General features: G+C 37.9%; 1 protein-coding gene across 3 annotated transcripts in view; it reads right to left on the bottom strand.

Moving 5' to 3' along the window:
* TPR (translocated promoter region, nuclear basket protein) overlaps positions 1-24126 on the bottom strand; it is a 65274-nt gene that overhangs the window by 15325 nt on the left and 25823 nt on the right. For all 3 annotated transcript variants that reach the window (XM_058177864.1, XM_058177865.1, XM_058177863.1), the window contains exons 23-43: positions 23688-23840; positions 21862-21978; positions 20946-21149; positions 20628-20812; positions 19803-19950; positions 19018-19155; positions 18486-18617; positions 17412-17542; positions 14756-14966; positions 13684-13830; positions 10884-11082; positions 9037-9242; positions 8224-8285; positions 7358-7566; positions 6186-6458; positions 5581-5729; positions 4865-4948; positions 2918-3118; positions 1892-2026; positions 1063-1153; positions 445-623 (exon numbers count right to left, since the gene is read on the bottom strand). In XM_058177864.1, coding sequence (XP_058033847.1) covers positions 445-623; positions 1063-1153; positions 1892-2026; positions 2918-3118; positions 4865-4948; positions 5581-5729; positions 6186-6458; positions 7358-7566; positions 8224-8285; positions 9037-9242; positions 10884-11082; positions 13684-13830; positions 14756-14966; positions 17412-17542; positions 18486-18617; positions 19018-19155; positions 19803-19950; positions 20628-20812; positions 20946-21149; positions 21862-21978; positions 23688-23840 — 3354 coding nt within the window. The remainder of the gene's footprint in view (positions 1-444; positions 624-1062; positions 1154-1891; positions 2027-2917; positions 3119-4864; positions 4949-5580; positions 5730-6185; positions 6459-7357; positions 7567-8223; positions 8286-9036; positions 9243-10883; positions 11083-13683; positions 13831-14755; positions 14967-17411; positions 17543-18485; positions 18618-19017; positions 19156-19802; positions 19951-20627; positions 20813-20945; positions 21150-21861; positions 21979-23687; positions 23841-24126) is intronic.

Here is a 24126-nt window from a genome sequence, read left to right on the forward strand (position 1 = left end):
TTGTAGAGAAAAATAAAACTTGGCTTTACTACATCATAACTTGTCAGTATATAAGAGTTCATGAATTAGAATAGACATGTTAACAGGTCAGCCAATGGGGACTGTTTGGCGACCCAGATGGCTCGAAGCCTGGCCGTGGCTTAGGTTCACTGATCTGTATATATGTGAGTGCTTCTGTGATTCTATAGCTTCTGTGATTATTGATTCTGTACTTTGGGATTCTGAATTCTGGTTCTGGCTTCTGCTGTATGGTATTGTGTATAAAGAAGTTTCTTATATATATGAATCGTGCTGAATTGTTTCAATTGTGTGCTGGTTGGATTGCTGCAAAATCAAACATAACCATCCAAGAGAGGGTTTGTATTTTGCTGATACAAATAAGCCATGAGCAAAAACCACATGAGCAAGTACATTTCAGAGTAGGCTTCCCTGTGGTTCTCGCACCTGCACTGGAGGTCCCAGTTCCTGAGGTGGAGCAGGAATAGCATGGATAGTTAATCGTGGAGGTAAAGGATGAGGCCGAGGTGGACGGGGAACTTGTCTTTCAGAAGCAGAGGTTGGTTGCTGTTCCCTTGAGCTTTCCTGAGAGAATGTAGACTCTACGGTACTTGTGCTCCCATCGCCTGATGATATAGAAATATATATACTCACATATATGTACATATAATTATAATTACAAAGGCACATTTGTAACTCCAAATCATTTCATGCTTCCTAAACCACACTCAGCTATATTTTCTGGAACAAGTATTTCAATATATCACCAACAAAAAACCTTGAGCTAAAAAAACAAGAGCATTTTGCCTGATTTTAAACTTTCAGAGATTTCAAAGCATCTTTGCTTAGTTGAGATAAGGAATTAGACGTTCAGCCAGCAAAAAGAATCAGAAACAATGAGGAAAAAAAAGTTTTAAAATGATTTCAATGACTTAAAACCATTTATACATATTTTTCTAAAATCAAAAGCATAAAACATGGATATCACTAGTGAATAACCTGCTCAAAAGATTGCTTCCTTTAAACAAGCATAAACTATTACAGAAAACATACAGTTAATCATACCACAGTTCTGGGAGTCAGCTGCCCTCTGGCTATTTTCACCTCCAGCAATACTCTCTTCAGTTTCTGTACTGGGATCCATTCCATCAGCACCCTGAAATAAGTAAAGAGTGGATATCAGGAATTAGCTGTAATATCAACAGGGGTGGGGAAGAGGAAAAAAACTTATATCTCCTCCTGTGGTGTTGTGGCTCCAGCCCCCGAACCTGGCCCCATGCCCGAAAGTGACTCTGAGAGTGAGGGGGAAGGGCCGGTAAGGCTTACCTCAGGAGCACCGATTCCTTTGGCCCGGCTCCAGGAGCCAGAACCAGGCCAGTCGGAGGACGTCATGAGGCCAACATCCCCTGATTCCTCCCTTCCTCAGGCTACGCCTACAGACGCAGCTGATAACCATACTAATCAAGCCTGGACCGACCCGCACTTCAGAAGATTAGAGAGGCAGCGTCATCAAAGGGAAGGGTGGGGCAGGAGCCCCACCCCACAGGATATATAAGGAGCTTTGGGACTGCTCTCACTTCTACGGGAAGCAAATTAGCTGAACCGTGTTGAAGTGAGCTGAAGTCTTAATCTGTTTGAACTTTTTGGCCAGGACTGATAGGAGCCGTGTAACCACTGGCTGTAGGCCAGCTCATTACTCCAAAGTGAGGACGGAGACAGAACACGTGGATTCTTTCCGAACTGAAGCACCTCCAGTGCTTCAAGCAAAATGGCTATCTGTCTTGATCAGGGCTATGAGAACTCTGAGCATATTTTCCCCAAGTAGATTTGCATATAAAAGTTGATTTTTAAAATCATTAATTTTATCCAGCTTAGCAACGAATAATATTCATACCTCAGCATCGTCTGCTTCATATCCATCATTACCATCCACACTGCCAGTGCTTTCATTGCTATCTTCGCCTTCGTCCCCCATTCCTGTGTCTTCATCATCCTCATCCTCATCCTCATCTTCTTCATCTTCATATTCCTTAAAAAAATTGTTTTCTCTAAGTATACTGAACCATGCACAATGCAATGAAGTAATGGTCTTTGGGAACTAAAGGGATCTTTAGTTGAGAATTAAAAGATGCGATATTTCAAATAATAAAAGTGCTATTGTCACAAAAGGCAGAAAGGGTCATAAAAATGAAACTATAACTGCGTTCTTGGATAAATGTCTGAAATTATTCCTAGCAGTAGCAGTTGGAAATACAACCTTTTAGAAATAAAATAGCAATGCATTTTTAATACCGTATTTTTTGGAGTATAAGACGCTCCGGAGTATAAGACACACCTTATTTTTTGGGGGAAAAAATAAGGGGAAAAAATCTGTTTGAGAGACTCTCTGTTTGAGAGGCTGCATTTGCAAAGGAACTTCTCTTTGCAAAGGCAGCCTCTCAAACGCCTTCCAAAAGCTCCCTTTGAGGACGCGCAGAGGCTGAAGGGTGGGGGCTGGTGGGTGGGCGGGGCTACATTCAATTTATAAGAAGCACCCAAATTTTCACCCTCTTTTAGGGGGGAAAAGTGCATGTTATACTCAGAAAAATATGGTACATCCTTTTAATTAACCAATAGAACCAAGCACATCCTTGTTCTTGTTCTTTACTCTGAAAATTAGACTGGATTTAGACTATTTCTAGCAGACTCAGAAATATCAAAGTCCAATGTATTAGTTGACTTTAAAGATATGTGATGATAATTTAAAGATACGTAATGGTTGCTCCTACAGTGCCTGCAAAATGCCACAACCAATACAATACTCAATGAGAGCCAATACATAGAAACTGAGGAGCCATCATAGGAATTTGGGGATGTTAAATAGTTGCTTCTTCACTCACAGGCCCACACTAAATAAGAAAATAAATGTAGTACAAATTACTTCTGCTTCACCATCATTTTCCTCATCTTCATCCTCTTCATCATCACTGTCAATGACAATGACATCATCTCTCTTGCCCTGACACTCTTGGGATGAGGTTGTATTCTGCTGATCTGATTGAAGAGGTCCAAGGTCTATAGGGAGGGACTGAGAAGTTTCCTCACTATCCTCCATAGGTGTATATTCCCCCTGCGTGACACCCTTCAAATAAAGAGGAAGACAATAGTGGTAGGGAAATTAAAACAAATACTATTAACCTCACAACTTTTTTTTCTCTTTCACAAATGAACACAAATGAACGAAAGTTCTTCATGGGACAAAAACCTTCACTAGCTCAGTTTTAAAGGTGGTAGCAAATAGGAAACTGGGCTTTAATCTGCCCCAAGGAAGAAGCCATGCTCTGATTTCGAGCAATAGACTAGTAATAAATGGGGCTCTGCATTACAAACTCTGCCCGTTTTGAATATGTGACCTCGCGGTGCAGTTAGAAAAGGGGTGGGGCTTCCACTGCAACACTGCTGACATCACTTGGCTCCCTTCCCTTGTCCTCTTCTCCCCATGGACACTACTGTGCTTCCTTGACTTTGAAGCCTCTGTGTTAAATGAAAACTATTGTGTGAAACTTTTAAGAATGAACATGGCTAGAAACATGAAGTCATGTGACCAACCATTTCAGAACTTCTTTCTTCAGAGGGCATGTCCCTGAATTGACATCTATGTAAGGCAAAGTGGAATTAACTAATGCAAAGACCTCCTAATCCCTCCTAATCACTGAGTGGAGCTATGTAGCTGCTAGTTTAAGCAAGAAGGTAGTAAGGAACCAGATATGCACGTCAGGAGAATAGCAATGCAAAGAAAAGCTTTCCCAGAGAAGGAAAGGATGGAACATTTGCACCAACTCGTAGAAGTTTAAATTAGAAGGCATGACTTATACAGGTACATGTCACTATCCTGTTTAGCAACTACTTAATTGCCAGTCCCAATTGTGGTTGCTAAGTGAGGACTAGCTGTAGTTGAGTAAAAGGCAACTGAGAAGTACAGTATTATACGCAAACATATCGTGTATATATGCATACACACATATACCCTGTTTTAAGTCTCTCTACTGGTAGCACCCCCTCTCCTGCATGAGTATTGGAGGATTTTTTAAAAAGCCTATGTAAAATCCTCTTATAATAAAAATTATTTGAGGATTGGAGGAGCTTGTTGTGGTCCAACAGCAGCCTCCAGAACTGGCAGCGGAGTCGGACAGTGAGGAGGCTGGGGAGGACAATGGGCCAGACCTGGACTCAGGGGAAGGCCCAGATGAGGGTTCTGCATTGGAGGTAGAGATGGGGCCAGGGTCATCTGGGAGTGACGTGCGGACTCTGGAGCCTCCAGAGGCAGACAGCAGAGAGGTAGAGGAACAGAAGGAGCCTGTTCCTAGTGGACGCATGCGAAGAGCTGCTAGAAGCCAAGAGCAGCTAAAGCAAAAAGGACGACTTGGGAGTAAGGCCAGGAGATGAATGGCCCTTCCCATAAGGTTAAAAGATCAGCAACAGCTTTGGGGCTCTTTGTAGGAAAGCAATGTTGCTACATTTGTTTCTAGTCGGCATCTCTTGTTTCTGAACTTTGTGGGGCTTTGCCAAGAAAAGCCTTTGGCAGGGTGCCAAAAAAGACAAAGATTTGTGATAAGGCGGAAGAACTTTTTCTGAAGTATTTGTTTTGGAATTAATTTGGACTACGTTGAGAATGAAGTATTTCTCAGCTGTTCTAATAAAATATGTTTGTTTAGGACTGATTGTGTCTCATAATAACTACTTGGGCCTAGGTCACAATAGAGTTATGGACACTATTGCTGGACAGAAAAATTGATAAGCAACCCTAATTCATTCACATGGATATTTCTGTGTGTTGTCACAACATACAAATAAGATGTGGAAATTGTTCCTGCAATCAGGAACTTACTTCGCCAATGGAATCCTGTGAATCCTGATTGTAAGCCTGAGCTTCTATTTCTCCGTCCGTGCTCTCTTCTGCATTTACTTCCTCCTGAAATATAAAAATGTATGGCATTAATTGGGAAATGTTAAGATCATATACACTGCACATCAAAAATGCAGTATTTTACAGTAGAGGCTACTACTGTACCTGTAATAATTTGCAAATCTTAGCAATGTTGTTACTGATCCATGAATACCAAAGTCCAAGCTTTAAGCTTTAAATAACAGTTTTTATGGGCAGTTGTTAATATTAAAAGTGTTTAATTATTAAAAACAGACTTAAATCTGCAATCACTTTATTACTTGACATTTGATATCTGACAAATGAATATATAAGATAATTTTAATGAGAAACATGGTACAGGTAGTCCCTTGACTTATGAGCACAAATGATCCCAAAATTTCTTTTGCTAAGCAGAACAGTTGTTAAGTGAGTTCTGCCCATTTTAGGACCATTCTTGCCACAGTTGTTAAGTGAATCGCTGCAGCTGGTAAGTTACTAATGTGGTTGTTAAATGAATCTGGCTTCTCCACTGACTTTGCTTGTCAGAAGGTCGCAAAAGGAAATGACATGAACCTGGGACCCGGCAATTAATATTCAAAACGGCTGAAAGCCAATATATAAGACTGCATTTTTTTCCGCCTTGAGATGCTCACAACCCAATAGTTCCCCTTACAAACCTCTGGCCCAACTCTCTGCACAGTCCTCAGTTTCTTTGCAAGAGGCAGATCAACCATTTCCTCGGGAATCTGTTCTGAGTTTTCAACAGTATTCTCTTCTTCTTCCTCTCGTGCTCGTTTGGGCAGAGACGAACTTGGAGTAGCAGAAACTAAGAGAGAATCATGTTTTCCTTTCGTCAAATACATTACAATAAAGATCGAAGAAAAAGAAAAAACAAACAAACAAACAGTGGCTATGGGAGTTATTCGTTTGATGGACAGTTTGGCTGCTTATAATCAACACTTCTAAAATACTGAAAATACTTGATTAATTTTATATTACATCGTCAACATTTATATCATAACAAGGTTGACTCAGCGTTCCAACCTTCCGAGGTCAGCAAAATGAGGACCCAGATTGTTGGGGGCAATATGCTGACTCTATAAATTGCCTAAAGAGGGCTTTAAAAGCACTGTGAAACGGTATATAACTCTAAGTGCTATTGCTATCATGCAATCTTTCCTAATCTGGGTACAATCTAGATAGGTTTCAACTCCCAACCAAAGTGAGGTTTTTTCCTGAACTGAAGGCAGAAGGTGGATGGGATGATTTCCAGAAACCTAACCTGTGCCAAACACTGCCGTTGAGGTAGAAGGTCTTTCCATCTGGGAGCTCTGCACCACCTCCATGATGGCTGGGGACGGTTCTTGAGTCGTTGGTTCGATCTGAGGATGACTCTGTTGGGTAGGCTGTACAAAAGCCGTGGCCTGAGTCTGCTGCTGAACCGTCAAGATGGGCTGGGAAAGAGACGTCTGCACATTGGGGCTCGTGGAACGCACGGATCCACTTGTGCTTCCAAAGACTGGAACGTGTTCAACTGGTCCTTCTGACTGCATTGCTGAAATGAAGTTAGGACACTGGTCACTTTCACTGGTCATTTTAATGCTTAAGGTGAGGGCTGAAATCTCGGCTCAAAACGATGAAAAAAAAAATCTAGAAGTTATGTCACCTCATTTTTAAAAACAAAAACAGTGATATCAAATTAATCTACGTATATTTCAGTTTTCTATCTTCAGGTAACTGTTATACTGGAATATGATTCATGTTAATATAGTATAACATTTAAATATTGAGACAAGCATCTCTTACAATATTAAGATTTATGATTAAATATGCAATAAAAAGGACTAGATATTTTAGCTGTTGTTACTGTGAAATGCATGCTATTTTCACCAACAAGGAATAGAACAACTAGAATTATCAGATATTATTCTTTCTAATAAATTGTTATCCTTTTGATCATTAAAATGAGTTCAGATTACAACCCACCAAATGATGGTTTTTTCAAGTTTCATTTCTCATCTTTTCACACTTTTAAAATGTTTTTTAAGTAAATTTTTGCAACAATGCTCAAAATTTCCTATTTTACAAGACACTATCACAGATATCTTTAGACTTTAATGAGAAGATGCAGGCTGCATAAAATCCTTGAATTAGGGACATCCTAAGTATTATGATGGGGGATGTTATAACCTTTCACTCATCTATGGTTTTCTCAATCTTAAACTGGACATACATTTTCTTTAAGCAATTAAGGGGCTTTATATAGTGCTGTATACTAGCAGTTGGGCCAACCTTTTGACTTTGATCCAATTTTCTAGAGGTTCAAAAAAAAAACACCAGGTTTTTTTAAAAATAAACTATTAAACTATTTTTATAAACTTTACAAGTAGTAAGAATTCATTTATTATGTCTTTACATTTATTTTTAATTCAGTACGTTTCAATCAGAAATTACCTTCCTGAGTCTCCACTTGTGTTGTTGGCATAACGGTGGCCGTTGGAGTAGTTGTAGGATTGGTGACTGTAGCAGGTGTAACCATTGGACGGATGCTAGCCCTTGGGGTAGGCTTGTTCCCGGGTATGGCAGCAGCTGTCACTTTGCTCGGGGTAGACACAACAGGAGTTGGCTTGATGTTGGCTGTTGGTGGATCTGAAGTACTAGCTCTAGAAATAATCCAAAATGATATGTTGGTGGGTGTTTTAAGCATGTAGTCATGAGTACAATGCAGCTTCTCTTTAGTAAAGGAAAAAACCAACCAACCCCCTAAAAAATTCTAGACTTTTGATGTTTTTCTGTGTAAAAAAGATTAAAATGTAGAGATCTTCTCTTAAAGGGGAAGTGTCCCAGCCCCTTGACAGTTCTCAGACACCTTTTGATACATCTTTCTCAGCTCATGAAGGCAAGCTGACCAACATTTTCATGGCACAGATGTTGTGGGAAGTGGCGGGAATCAGGGAGAGAAGTAAAAAAAATCAAACTGTAGGCTTGATTGCATGATAGTGACCATCTTGAGCATTATTGACCCCTGTGGATTCCCCTATTTTATGATATTTCAATTGTGGTGCATCACAGATTTGTCTACACGTCTTATAATTTAAAGGTTAATTATTTCTGCCATGGAATGTGCCCTCTCCAAAGGAAAAAGGTTTGGAAATACCCATTTGGTGTATTATTTTCACTATTATTAGAAACCTAGCAACTTTCATTCTTATGAAAGAGGAAAATTAAAGAAGAGAGAAGACAAAACAAGCTATGCTTTGCTTCTAAATTAAGTTTAAGACGGTTCAAAAAGTATAATAGAAAAAAAATTAAGAACTTACATTCCTCGGTCACCCGCAGCTTGAGTTGATTTAAGAGTGATCTGTCTTTGCTGTTCTGGAGCCTAATGATAAGAATTATTAGTTTAAGCCAGAGGAGGTAAAAGATAACCACCAATATATCTGTAGTTAAGTTATTCATTTAATATATTTGAATACTGCTACCTATTATAAAATCTTGAAGTAGCTTTCAATCAATAGAAATTACAGGATAGGGTGATATGAGCCACGGTGGTGCAGTGGTTAGAATGCAGTACTGCAGGCTATTTCTGCTGACTGCCGGCTGCTTGCAATTTGGCAGTTCGAGTCTCACTAGGCTCAAGGTTGACTCAGCCTTCCATCCTGAGATAGGTAAAATGAGGCCCCAGATTGTTGTGGGCAATATGCTGACTCTGTAAACCACTTAGAGGGCTGTGAAGCAGTGTAGAAGTCTAAGTGCTATTGCTATTTATCCAGAGCCTTTCTTGCAATCTCATCAGAGAAGCAGTTCTCCACATATATCCTCAAGTTGGATAAAACATAGGCTCCTGCATATCAGTTTAGTCATTCAGGACAGAACTGATAATTTCCCCATATTAAAACTATTCCTGTTTGCCTTGGGATAGCAGTCAAGAAAAATAGACTTCAAGCAATCTATTAATGAAGGAGAATATATTTAGCTCACGGTTGAGATGTGGGGTCCTTAATGCTCTTTGACCTTGCTTTTTCTTGCAGACATTTCATTACCCGAGCTAGGTAATATCATCAGTACTAGTTTTGTCAATCTCTTTCATTAAACTTACACAGAAGATGAAAGGTAAAAACATAAACATCTACCTTGTTAATAGATTCTGGAGGTTCATCTCGCTGTTCGTGATGTCTCTCTTGTTGCTCTCTCAGTTCTCGTTCTAGACGACAAATTCGGCCTTCGTATTGTGATTTAAGTGCACTCATCCGAACTTCTAACTCTGTTTTTTGTTCCTCCAATGTGCTGCTCTTTTGCTTCCATTCCTCATTTTCTTTAGTCAGCTGATCTTTTGCCCCTGGATTAAAGAAGAGAACCATCACTTCATTTTGATAGTGCTTACCAAAGTATTTTAGTAAAGAGATATATATTTTTGAAGGACTCTTAACCAAAATATGAACTTGACAGTTTTATAAATGTTACAAACTTCCTTCTTAGAAGAAGGAAAAAATTATATGCATCAGTACTTGCTGCCCAAGGAATGCACAGAAGCATTCTCCAACATCATAGTTCAAACGAGTTGGTTTTCCTATACTCTATAGCAGTGATGGAGAACCTTTTAGATAATGAGTGCCCAAACTGCTTGCGCACACATGCCCAAACTGAAAGGTGCACAAATGCACACATGCGCAAATGTGCGCATGTGCAGACATGCACACAGGCACAGTAGAGACCCGAAGACTAACCGGCTGGCGGGAGGCCAGCTGCAGGGCAAGAGGTAAGAACTTTTTCTTTCGTGAGCTTCTGTTTCATCGTTTGTAGGGAAACAGAAGCTCACAAAAGTAATGTCACAAAGATCTGACCTGGGGCGACGGTGCGCGTGGCAGCAAAGGGGGCTCTGTGTGCCATAGATTCACCATCATGGCTCTATAGAGTACGCTCTTTGTAGGCAAGCTTAGTTCTGTCCAGCACCCTGGTCTTCTCCTAAGCCATATGCTTGATTAAGATTTGGGGGGAGGGGGGTCACTGGTTTGAGGATGTTATTTAACTGCTTACTCTTGGACTTTCTTGATCTGCACCTTCCCTGTATCAGGTAGGAACCACTGGACTATCATTTTGGAGAAGCATTGGTAATGGCACCATCTGGTTGCAACTTCTGCCCCTTCCTTCCTATCCCTTTATCTCCACAATGCTGGCACCATTTCTTCGTCGCTGTAAGGAGAGTAGTAGTGTTCCTGCTGTCCCACTTACTGCTTCCTTATATCTCTGGTTTAGAAAGGCCTTCTCTTACAAGGCAAAGGAAGGAGGATGCTTCCTCCTTTGTAGTGGTCCAGCACTAACTTCTAAGGATTTCCTCTTGCAGAAATTTTCAGAATTTTTGCAGAGGCCAAATCTGCCTCTCTTCTCTGAGCAAACTATGTCCAATCACACTTGGCCAATAAAAAAAAATATATTCTATTCTATTCTATTCTATTCTATTCTATTTCTATTCTATGCATGAACATAAACTGAACATACATTTCCTACTGAAGGAAAAAGGAAGTTCTTGGTCCTGTCTCATCAATGGAAGAGAGAGTTAATCTTATAGTATTGGCTCCACTGATGTGACAATTTATTTATTTATGGGACTTATATGGCTTCACATAATGGTTCAATGGCTCACAACAATCCATAAAAGACAGCTAAAAACAAAAGTATCCCAAATCTCTCCTTTCTCTAGTTCACCTTCCTTCTCTGTTCTTATTAAACTTCTTCCAAGAGAATAGCAACTGTGATCAATTCCAGCATTAGGAATTATCTAACAAAGACTCTTCTTTCGTGTTAGCCCATATGCTACTTCGGTTGAACAATCATTTGAAAAACCAACAGTTTTTCAATTGGGAATTTCAAAAATTCCCAAAAGCTAATTTAAATCAAAATCCGATAGTGAATCTTCTACAAACTCACTTATTTAAAATGGCATTTTTTCTAGAATTTAAAACCTTTAAAGCTAACTTACCCGCCAGCTGTGCAATCCTCTGCTTGGCAGCCAGAAGTGTCTTTTTAGTTTTCTCCTCTTTTTCAGCAACTTGTTGTCTGAGTTGTTCTTCCTGTGTTGTTTTTTCCTGTAGATCTTGACGAAGGCGGGAAAGGTCTGATTGCAGCTGGGATATTTGCTCCTGAAGATTCTTTACTTCAGTGTCCTTCTCTCCTAGAGTCTATGGAAACCCAGGCATGAAACATTAGGCCACTGCAACTTTCCATAGCTGATGGATTGGTATAATGCTAGGAATTCTTCACATAAACCTGCTACAAAAACCTTAAAGTGCCCTATAGCTCCATTATTTTAACCCTTTGGTATAATATACCTATGAATGGATTCTATAAACCCTTTTTCTACCATATAATTTCCTTAAAGGACTTCAGGTGCCCAGAGGGAAATCTATTTTATTCTCATAACCACTATTTGTGGAAGCTTAAGCTTTACAGCAGGGGTGTCCAATTCAAGGCCCGTGGACTGGATGTGGCCCACAAGGTGCTTTGATCTGGCCTGCGGGGCCTGGAAATAGCGAAGGAATGGCCCACAGTGCCTCTGCCAGTGAAAACGGGCTCCCGAGCTCCGTTTTTGGCTGCGATGGACTCTTTTTTTTTTTTAATTCAAAAAGTTTTACAAAAAATTTTTCCCCCCCTTTCCCCCAGCCCCTTTCCCCCCTCCCTTCACACCCCCCTCACCCCTGACTTCCCAGAACAAACACAAGGTATAGTTAAAAATAAAACAAACATATGCTAAAATAAATTTCCCCCCAAAACTATTATACCAATTTTTCCTCTCTAGCTCTGACTTCCTCCTTACATAACCAAAATCCTCCAAAAAAAAAAAAATAACAATTAACAATAATAAGATATATAAATCAGTAGAACAAATTAATCCTAAAGTATTTAAAACCAGCTAATGCGTAAACGTCCAATCCAATTCAGAGAATATCTCCCTTATAGCTTCTATAACCATATAATTTTCCCCCCAAATCTTTCTTACATAAGATCTTTCAAGAATATTCTATTTGCAATTCAGTAGAACACATTATATAATTTGAATACAAGAAATTACAGTATCTCAACTTTATATTCAAAATCCAATATAAATCCAAATATTTAGTCTTTTATGATAGATGTGGAACATATAATCAACCCATTTCTTCCAGATCTTTCTCACATAAAATCTTTCAGGGACACTAATATTTTTATCTGTTAATATTTCAAAAAAAGCTTCTTTCAAGGATAATACTTTTATCTCTTGCCATTTTATTTGATGCATTAGTCTCTGTCTTTCCTTCATTACTCCTTTTAAAAAGTCAATCACAATATTTCCTAATAGTTCCTTATGTCCAACAATCCACAAGTTACTGCCATATATTCCATCAGTCCGGAAAGAGAACTCTTGGAAAGCATTAACCCTGTGAATTTTTCCAATTCAGGAGACAGCCTCTTGTAACACAGATTCAGGCATTTCATCTAAACTTTTTAAAAAGAGCCTTGTTAGATCATCTTGTTTATTCACGATCATATCTTCATTTTTATCCATTTTTGTTTGCACCTCCATTCCATCCAAGTACTGATTACACTGGTTAATTTCCTCCAAGCTCTCATCCAAAACATCCCCATTTTTTATCAATTCGTATTTTTGAATAATTAAATACATTCTTTCTGTATAATCCTGTACAAAGTCACGAATCCATTCTTCTAAAAGAACCTTCATGGCGAAGTTCTTATGGAGAATCCCCTTATGAAATACTTAAACAAACTAATATAATCCAACAATCCACAGTCCAACACAATAATATAAAATCTCCATTCACTTTCACTTTCTCAGCAAATAAACGCCTTTTTTCCTTTAAGTATAGGAGAGCTCAATTCGTTACAATCCACAAATAGTGTTTCTCAGCTTCTTAATTATGCAGCTTGCTCCTTTTTACTTTACTTTACTTCCCTTTACTTTCACTTCCTCTCAAACGCCATTTTAAACAGTCAGTTAAAGCAAGGGGAAAAAAAAGTTTCTCTTTTTAAAAGGTGGAAGTCAGGAAATCAAAAATACTTGCAATCCAATAATTGTTCACTAGTGCTTCTTCCGTCTGCATATAGGAATCCACAAAAAGAAATCATTTGAGGAGAGGTGGACACCTTCCTCTTTTCCTGCTTTTGCAGGAGCGCACTGAAGACCGGAGATAGCAGGATTTCAATGGGATTCAAACCCTTCGGGACTCTGCATAAGAAAAACAAAGCCCCTAGGGGAATCTACCACTCCCCACTGCAGCTCTATTCTCTCTCTTTCACTCAGAGGGAAATCGAAGCCGGGAACAGCTGTTTTTCCGCTGTTTTCACCGGCTTTTACGATAGCCAGTGCGGAGTGCCTTAGGTTAGGCACCCAGCGAGAAAGGTGGGGCCAACCGGAAGTCCGCTGCGATGGACTCTTATAGCCCTCTGTCAGTGAAAACAGAGCTTAGAGCTCTGTTTTCACTGGCAGTGGGCTGCAGGAGGCCGTCGCAGCTAAAAACGGATATCGGGAGTCCATTTTCGCTGGCAGAGCGTCAGTGGGTGCCCCCAACATGAGTGACGTCAAACTGGCCATGCCCACCCTGGCCCTGCCCACCCCAGCCCCCGAGGGCAAACACAACGCTGACGCGGCCCTCAATGAAATCAAGTTTGACACCCTGGCTTTAGAGGCTTAAACCCGACTTAGTTTTCGAGTGACAAACTCTACTTCTGTTTTGCTAGTAAATGTATCACAGCCGCACAGATACTCCCCTTGAAAGTTCTCTTACCTTCTGTAGAATTTCAATCTGTCCCTCTAAAGCTTTTATTTTGACCTCAGCTTGGTTTAGTGCCTCTTTCACCTCCTGATGTTCTTTGTCTGAAATATGCTGTTCTGGCTGCTCCGCAAAAGCCTGTGTGGCAGTCTCAGCAACCATCTGCAATTTCAGACCATTAATAATAACGTTTGTACAACGATATCCAGGCTTATACATGCTAACAACTTCTACAACAGCACATCGTACAGAACTCCTGCACATTGGCCTGTCTTCTGAACTAAAGCTGTGGAGATGAAATTCAACGTTACAGGCCTATGCAGAATAATAAGAAAGCTTCAACTGAATTGTTTTGCAGCTAGAAGCTAGTATTTTTAGCTGCTTTGGATAGTAAGATGGGGTATATACATTTAATAATTAAATAGCTAAATAAATAGTTCTTCCTCTAGTATTTGGAATGTGGGAGATAGACAAATGAACAGATGCACATACACATAAATATACACATACATAGTATATTTTACTTCTCTTGTTTTCTGAGAAAAAACCCCCATAGTTTTTAACAAAATTACAGCACATGCTTAAAAGAGACGGGGGTGGTTGCATGAAGCCCATTTAGCCATTATAGAAGATCATTGAGCATTTCAGGCCCTCCACGTAGACTGGTCATTTCAGAAGATGGATATGTGTTTGTCAGTTGAGGAAAAGGAGGTTTTGTGAGGCTATAGCCTAAGGTAGCCAGCACAATCAGATCACTGTTACAGAAAAAAAGATGTGAAAGAGGAAACACATGTATAAAGCAAAAGAAGTGACTTCTCTTAAGTATCATAGAAAGGATATTGAGGAAATCAAAAAAGTATCATCAATGTTCAGTTGTTGAACACCTCTTAAGTATACAGATTCTCTCTCCTAGGGTAATTTCAGATTTAATATGTAGCTTAACCACATTGACATTAACAGGAAGCATGAAGACTAAGCAGAAGTATGACCACTGGTACTCATTAAGACTACATAAACCTGAAAACTATCAGGTGCTTCTAAGCTGTGCTGGTCAACTTTCACAGACCATGAATGGCAAAAACCTTACCTTATCATGCTGTGCTTTCAGCTCTTCATATTGAGTCTTGTAGCGACGTCCAATTTTCTTGACTTGAGTTATTGTCTTGACTTTCTCTTGGATGTCTACTACTTTCAACTCCAGGTCCTTTTGAAGGTTTTCCTTTTCTGTTTTTGTTTTTGTTAAATCTTCCCGGAGGCTCTGGACCAGATTCTGAGTTGTTGTCAGTGATGCATTTGTTCTTAAAATTAATTGAAAATGGATTAAATACTTTGGGACGGGAAACATAAAGCACAGAAACACCTCATGAGAAGAGCTCTATTGGATGTTTGGATAAAAATTAAGCATCAAAATTATATAGAAATTCCCAGTTGGCTGTCGACCCTGGAAATGTTTGTACATCCAAATTTCATGAAATTAGGAATTAAGTTAGGATGACGTACAAAGACATATTGAATGAAAAAGGAGAGCTGAGGTCTAGACAGGACTTACAAGAAGATGGGATAGAACTAGAATGGAGGTCATATCTTCAGATCCAATCCCAATACATGAGAGATAAAAATGAATGGGGCATAAGGACTGAACCTATAGAATTGGACGAAATATTTACTGGACTATGACATAATAGAAGAGCAAGTGAAAGAGACCATGCTCACCTCGAGTAAGAATTTTGGGTATGACATAGATCTAGACAGCTGGCAAAAACTATGGGAGAGGAACAGAAAGCTTACTCTAGCCACTGCTTACAAAGAAAATCAATACAAGATGTTTTATAGGTGGCATCTCCCACCCACAAGACTGGCCAAGATGCAAAAACTGCTCACTGAAATGTTGGATATGTAAAGCAATACTAAGCACTTATTATCATATGTGGTGGGGATGCCCAAAAGCCAAGGATTTTTGGCTCCAAATAAAACAGTGGCTAGAAGAGATATTAAACCAGATGATAGATATGATACCAGAACTCTTCCTTTTGGGTATAGTAAGGGATAATTACAAAAAAGAAGAGATATAACTTATGGTACACATATTAATGGCAGCGAGGTTGATATTCATACAAAATTGGAAATGCAGAGAACCCACAGGAGGCAGAAATAATCAACAAAATATTGACCTGTGCAGAAATGGACAGGTTAACAATGGAGCTCAAAGATAAAGATGAATCGGAATTCTATGTAACCTGGAATACATTTCATAATGGCTAGAGAAAAGGAGGAATGTAGGGATAGAGACTTAGAAACAAAGTGAAGAAAAGGGGAGAAAAAATAATAATATAAGAAATATTAGATAGGAGTAAACAGGATTTGAATAGATATGAAGGGAATATGTATATAACTGGAGAGTGATTTAATGTACAAAAAGTATATATGAAATATGCATGACATTATATTGTAATCTATACAAAAGAAAAAGTGTTAGAAAAGTATGTACCAGACAAGTTGCACCATGTCCAATGTTTTTAAATTGTATATTTAATTTAAAAAAATTTAAAAAAAGAAAGAAAATGGATTAACTACAAATGAACACAAAATACAACTGCTGTAATTTTTAAAATTTGAACAATTTAAATGAATATTTGGTTTCAAAGATCCAATTAAAAAGTTTCAAAGAAATGTTAAACTTTCAGAGAACATTTATCAGGCAGATAAAAATCTAATATCTGAAGGAAATATCATTTATCTGCAAACAAAGGAAACCACAAAGTAATAGAAAATAAAAAAGCTAAAGTGTTTTGGGACTTTAGAATTCAAATAGAGAAGAACCTGCACATAACAGTCCACTCTTTTGTTTTAAGAGAACTGGTGAAAATTAGAAAATGCAAAGACCTGTAAATAGAATTAGAACTGTGATAAAAGAAAGCAAAGGTACGCTCCTTAGGTGCAATCCCTAAAACGTCCGGACCACCACTTGAATACCATTGGCTTTATAAAGTTGCCACCAATCAATTGCAAAAGGTAGCTTTACTTGGAGCAGCTTACACCCCACAAGTTTACTTTTAACACCAGCAAACAACATCTGCCTACTCCAGGGCCTTGAGAAGAACTCAACAGGTGGATAAAATGCCAACCAAAGGAGCAAACTGTTTTGGTCAGAGTTTAGGAAATTTGTGATCTTGCTCAGACAGCAAGGGTCTTTCCTGGGCCCTCTTCTCCTGACTCTTAATACTTCTACTTCTGGAAAGTGAGTGATGGGTCAGGAAAGTATAAAGAATACAGTGACAGTATTCTGCGCAAATGCTATTCTAATCTGTCAAGAAAACTCTGGAACCAAGTCTCCATATATTTCATCTTTGAAGCTGGGCAAAGATTTTTCTCATCCTGTGATTTGAGATAATTTAATTGGAGATGCAGGGGAGTGAAATGAGGATGTAAAGCATTTGTTCTATTACAAAAGCTTTTCAGCTACTATCATATTGTTCAATTTTATCCACATTGCAGGAAGGAGGGAACGATCAAACATGGAATATCAGGAAAGCAAGATGCAGTATATTTAAGAAATGCAATACAAGAGTACCATTTAGGCAAGTGGAACAAGAACATCTAATTCCCTACAAGTAAAAATTGAACAAACATAGATGTGAAGATGTTGTGAGCTCATGTAAAGGAATACAATATATTAGTTTTCAGAAAAGAACTGACAGTACCCCAGTGTTTTTTCAGATTATAAGGCAGTCTTTACAAATCACCTTGCAATTTCTGCTTTAAGCCTGCCTATTTCTTCACTTAGCTGCTGAATGCGTTTGTTGTTCACCTCCTTCTCTGAAAGAAGCTTCCGATATTCTTCAACATCTGCATCTTTTTGTTGGCTCAGTAAATGCTGGAAGAGAACATTAAACAATCTTAAACTTAAGGCAGATATAATTTTAATTTAATACTCTTGTGCATTTGTACTCTTTAATTTAGTACTCTTGTGCATTTGTACTCTTAATTTAGTACTCTGTGCATTAGTACTCTTGTGAAAGAATGTAAAAGTGAAACTAAAACTAATGTGGATCAAAATGACCACATCCAAAGGGTTTCTTCTAGATCAGCAGCTCCCTACCTTTTGGGACCAGAGACCGGTTCGGTAGAGCTACTTTTCCACAGACCGAGGGGGTGTGGTTTCGTGCACTGCCTGCATCCTGCAGATGGGGCTTCACTTGTTTGTGCAGACTGGTTGTTGGCATGCCATGGACCAGTGCTGGTCCATGGACCGGGGTTGGGGACCCCTGTTCTAGATACTGTGAACCAATGCTATAAGTGATTCAGGGGATTTAGAGTACAAATCTGATACGTAAGAAGAGAGAGAGAGGAGGGGGGAGGGAGGGAGGGAGAGAGGGAGAGGGAGAAGGAGAGAGAGGGAAAGGGAAGAAGATATATACTATATATACTATATATTCCTCACCACTTATAACTGATACTTCAGAAGAAAAAATCTAATGAAAACTTAAAGACTAATTCTTTATAACTTTAGTTTTAGGGGAATTGTACCCATGGATATTCTTTTTTTCTCAAATAATCTGCACCCATGAAACGTCTCACATTTTATTATCAATCTCATTCTTCAAGCTTCTTCATACCTTGATTGCTTTGTCATTCTTTTTTATATAGCATAAGGTATATCACAGATATAGACTCACAACCTTCGACAGTAACTGTTAACCTTTTTAAAATTATTTTTGTTCTTTCATTATTCCTATGTTTTCAACCATTTTAAGAAAGAAACTGTTTTTAATTCTGTAGAAACACAGTGCATGCTCTAGAAACTAAAAGGAGCTCACTTGAGTTCGGGCTTTCCATCGTTTGACATCCTCTTCCAGCAGCTTTTTCTCTGCTTGAAGCATCCCACTTTTCTCACTGAGCTCAGCATTGGATTCTTGCAGAGGCAAGATATCAGCTTCCAGCTTACGCACCTGAAATCATCACTGGGGAGAATTACTTGGAGCATTGTTTCCCCATACAGTCAAAATACAACATTTGTTTTTGTTTGAGAAAATAAATAGCTTGTTTTATATCTTTTAATATTTCACCCGTTTGTTGGTAAAAAGACTATGGTTATAACTGTAGATAAGATATAAATTTCAAAGGAGCTTTTAAATTTTCCAACTTCCTACAAGTCAATAATCAGATCGTGTTCATTCTGCAAAATTTAGGAGAACGAAACAGTTTTTTAAAAATAAGTACCAATAGTGCAATATTCTTTCAGAGTTCTGAATTAAATGAAAATCACAGATTTATAACTGTATAGGCAAAAGACTAATTTAGAGAATTTGTTTTAGAGGTTTCAAGGACAAATTTAAAATTCATACTAACTTTTGCTTGCATTTGCTGAAGTTCTTGTTCCAATTTCTCTTTTTCCTCTCTTAATATCTTATTTGTTTCTATCAAAACATTCATTGTCTCTGTCTTCTTCATTAATTCTTCATGTTGAGCAATTGTTTTTGCAGTCACCTACAACACAATGCAGTGTTCAAATCCATATATATGTTTCAAATTCCTAACTTGCTTTTCATTTTCAGTTTTTCATCTCGAGAAATTATTGCTTATAAATGCCACAAAATATTTATACTAAACTATATGTAAAGTATGTGTGAACTCCCAAACTGAGGTCATACAAGAAATATAGTAGAACTGAATAAGACCCATGAGCCCAGAGGATTAAGCCTCCTCCTCCTATAATTCTCCTTGCATGCATTTTCTGTTACAAAATCTTATGTAGTAACAAAAATTCTAGGACATTTGTGTACTCAAGTTCATAGCCAACTATTATATATCAACCAGGCACATTTGGCTTTTATACCATTCTTCTACATATACAACAAACCATCTTCCAAGAGCAACAATTATATATTTTCTTAGAAAAATCTCATGGTTTTTTTAAGAGAACCATTAATTTAGTTTTTCAGGTTTGCATATCTGGCATTCTTTTATGTCCCAAAAGTAGCATTTCTGAAAACAAGTCAGTGGTATTGCCTATTATTAAAGTGATATTTCTTGATAATATGTGCGGTCTCGCAGTAAGTCGTAATGCTTGTTGGTTGGCTCAGAACCACCCCCCCCCCAAAAAAAAGGATAAGAAGGAACGTGTGGATACATACTTGTACTTTCTCCCTCTCTGCATTCAGACTTTGCTGCAGTTCATGCAACTCTCTTTCTAAATGTTCAACCTGCTGGCGGTAGCGTAAGCTCTCTACTTGTGCAACCTCAAATCGAGTTTCTGCAATCTCCTTTTCTCTGCGAATAAACCTGTCATAGGGAAAAAGAAAATCCCAGTTAAGTTTATAGCGCTCCAAAATAGTCTTGATGGGGATTTTTTGGTCTACAAATGTAAACATTTAGATATTTCAATTTAAAATAAAAAAATACTGAAATTTAAATATACACCTCTAAATAAAAAACAGGTGTATTATTCACCAAAACTGAAATTTAGTTTTGGCTAAAACTAAATCCCAGTTTTAGTGGGCACTCTAGATCTCTAGAGAGGGCACATCACACTCTAGATCTGAATATGGCATCATTATTTTGGAATGAAGAATGAATGAGTTGTCCTCCCAATCCTGGGAAGCTTGCATTAGTGGGTATATGAGCAAGAGACAATCAAACCTCAAATAAGATATAAATTAGATTTGGGAATTTAGATTCATCTCTCAATCATAGTTCCCTATGATCACACAGTAGTTAAATAGGATAGAGAATGTACAGGGTAGAAATTCAAGACAAAGAAGATGTAGACAATCATGGTGCTCCTACTTGTTCAATATCATAGGTGTTCTAACAGTTGCGCTGCTTCGAAGATATTTCATGTTCAACTTCTCACACACTGCATGCAAACTGAGCTGCAAAATGTGGGTATGGTATGCATGTGGTACCATGCAAGCATTAATCAAAACTGTATTAGATCAACACATTGAACTCAAAAATACCTGAGAATTTCTACCATTTGCTCTTGTGATTTTCCTTCTTCACTGAGAGACACATTCAGGGCTCCTGACCCGCCTTCCTTCATTGAAGCCATCATCTTGTTGCTAAGAGTTTCCAGCTGTTCGTGCAACAGTTGACTTTGTTTCTCTAAGTCTTCACAGCGAGATGCAAGCTTAGAAGCTTCATCCTAGGATAGAAGACCAAAACTGATCATCCCAGAAGCTTAAACAAATAAATTTTGTTTAATTTAAAGACTAGGCACAGTCATAAAAAAGGCCAGATTGCTAGAGTCAGGAAGAAGAAGAAAAAACATCCTTCACCTTTAATGCTCTTTCTCGTTCTTCCCATGAAGCTCTGCTCTCTCGTAATGTGGATTCTGCTTTTTGGGCTGCTTCCTCTAGTTGCTGCTTTATTGTGGAATTCTTTGCAACTTGCTCCTTGACAGCTTGTAAAGCTTCAACGTCAGAAGAATGAAGCATCAGCTCCCGTTCATATTTATTTTGAGCTTCAGCAGCTATCTTTGCCTATAAGAAGGCAGAATTATCATTGCTTCAGAGTTTGTAAGAAATTCAATGATTTAGTTTCCTTATGGTTGCTTCCTAAGTAACAGATTTATACTTGCTGGCTAAACGAAATACAAATGTATCTATGCAGAAAACAAAATCACCATCAGTCACCATAAGTTCACCATGAATGTTCCCCTAAGATTTTGATATAAATGTTACATTAGAAGAAAATAATTTCTTCTAATGTAACATTTCATAATTGAAATGGGGTTCAGTATTATTCAAAAAAGGATGCAGAGGACAAATAATACCAAAACAGAAATAATATATAGGTGGATACTCCCAGAAACTTAATGTACAAGTTGAAGTCCAATGTTCTATGCTAGCATATTATTTCACCATTGACTTATGTGTATGAAAACATAATGGGTGGTCAAAAAGCCCCCTGTTGATTTATTAAGGATCTATGAGTGGAAATAAAAGCCGATGTATTAAATCTCTTTCAGACTTTCAAGAAAAAAAAATTATTTTACATCACAGAACAGCAACAATAACAGAACATTTAATTTTGAAGCGTCTTCTGCGAGACGGAAAAATTAGCATTAGAATGCCTTCTTCATAATTGATGTACACTTATTACTGACATGCAAAAGTGACTCTAAACCATTTACCCAATTTAATCAATACTTAATTCAACTGCAAAGGTCAGCCAAACATTTGAGAACCATACTTGCTCTTGGCAGTCCCGTTTAGCTTGTTGTTCATTGCTGAGTGCTGTGTTTGCTCTCTGGAGAGCTTCCTGAAGTTCAGACTTCATATTGGAGAGATTTTTCTTTAACTCAGAAAGCTACAAACAAAGCATCAAGGGTCAAATTTTCATTTCTTTAAAAAATGTTTATGTAAAAGAATAGTATAGACTTAGGTTTTAAAATAACAATGACTAAAAATGTAATGGACTTGCCTAACTTAAGGTCAAATATTTTCAGCACTTTAAACAATAAAATTCCTTATCAAGAAATATCCCTAATACATTTCTGCTTCCAGATATTCCCAAAGAAATATTTTTAATACAGTTATAGAGGAATCTAAGGACTTTTAAGATATTGCCTGCCTGCAAACTGTCAGGGTAGAAGTGAATCAAGAGGCATTTATGTTATCACATCTTTTTTTGGGAGTGCGTGTGTCTTAAAATGATCTTGTGCAGCTTGCTGTTGGAGGGGATTCAACTGAATCATAGATATTTAGCTTTGGGATGGGACAGGGTCAGACAATCTAAATTTTTCCATATCTACAACCAACCATTTGCTGTTCTTCGGCATACTTCAATTTGGCCTATCTCATACCAGATTTCTGATCTGTGAAAGATCAAACTACAGGAGAAGCAGAGAGATGGAAAATGAAATCCGATACTAGATATTCCCAGCAGACATGGAAATACAAGTTTTCCTATAAATCCTTAGACCTTTGAACACATAGTGACTGAAACCATCATTGAATGGATCTTTCTATTCTTCTATAAACTAAAATGTACAGAACACAAATTGCAAATAAAAAGTATCTTGGTCTCCAATTCTTTTTGTGCAGCCTTTCTCTGCTGCCACAAATTTTAATGAGTAAATTAAAATTATGTGTTTTAATTATGAATAATCTGGAAAGCAAAAGACAGAAAGAAACAGTAACTAACTTTTAAAAACTTTTTTAAATTATTATTTTGGATGTTCTATTACCAAGCTACTTAACCCTTAACCAGCTTTATACAATGCCAGGCATATAAAAACAGCCAGATGAAAGATCTTTGACCCCCAAAGATAGAAACAGAGATACAAAGATATTCACTCTGGTAAGAGAAACAGAGATAGAGAGATGGACAGAGAAAATTTCAGAAAGAGAATATAATATGAATGAATATCATGATTCATTTTGATTCCAATTGCTAACATATTTTATATTCAAGTAACAGCATTCAGCTGAAGCTGATGGATGTTTCTGTCAGTGCAGGAAACGATTCTCTTCACTCTAAGTTTCTGTATCTTCCAAAATCTCCCAGCTGAAATTGCAGTGACAGTAAAACAGCCAAAATTCATTTCCCTCACTCTTCTGACAGAAAACTTTTCTGGATTAGCGTTTTCCATCAATAAAGAGAATCAGTTGCATCTAGTAACATGATTTCTAAAGAAAATGTTTTGGAGAAACATTTGAAATTGTTAAAAATTTGAAAATTAGTTCAAGTTTTATCTTAATTGTGCTAAAACGAGCAACAAAGTGCTTGACTTTCAGTTCTTCTGCAATTCCTTGGAAGAACATAATGCTGGTTGTACAGGAGGACAAATAAAAGCAGAGCAACTTCCCAACATCTAAAATAACATGACCTTGACCTATGTGGCAAACTCAAAAAGCAAGGAGTGTTCCAAAGTGTTTCAACAAGAAAAAAAAATATGACAAACCAAAACAGGAACACTTAGAACTTCTTACATGTTGTCCCTATGCTACTTCTCTTTTCCGGTTATGTACATTAACAAGAAAGTCTGATGCAGAAAAGAATTGTGTTAGTTATACCTGCTGTTCCATGTTTTCTATAGCTTTACGTTTTTCATCTTGAAGCTCCTGTTTTTCTTTCTCAGCCTCCATTAGTTTCTTCTCTAGCTGGGAATGATACTCTGATGACTCTTTCAAGCGGGTCTCAACAGTGGCCCGAACCTCTTCAGTCACCTACACAGTAAGATGGAATCAAGGTAAGAGTATATATAAGAGAAATGCATCGATACAATTGTATTTCAGGTTTCTTCAGCATGGAAAGTGTAATTTATGTATCTTAAAGACACTTCTATGGCTCTAAATTGACTTAGCAGCTAGTCTTCTCATAGCCCGAGGAATATTTATCCAAGTTAAGCAACAAGTCTGAAAAACATTCATGGAATAATAGCATGCTTATGCTTTAGAGTTCCAAAGACAAGCAAAATAAATATTAAACCTATATAAATAAAACATTTGGAGA

The sequence above is a fragment of the Ahaetulla prasina genome, chromosome 3 (assembly GCF_028640845.1).
Source record: "Ahaetulla prasina isolate Xishuangbanna chromosome 3, ASM2864084v1, whole genome shotgun sequence".
NCBI classification, from domain to species: Eukaryota; Metazoa; Chordata; class Lepidosauria; order Squamata; family Colubridae; genus Ahaetulla; species Ahaetulla prasina.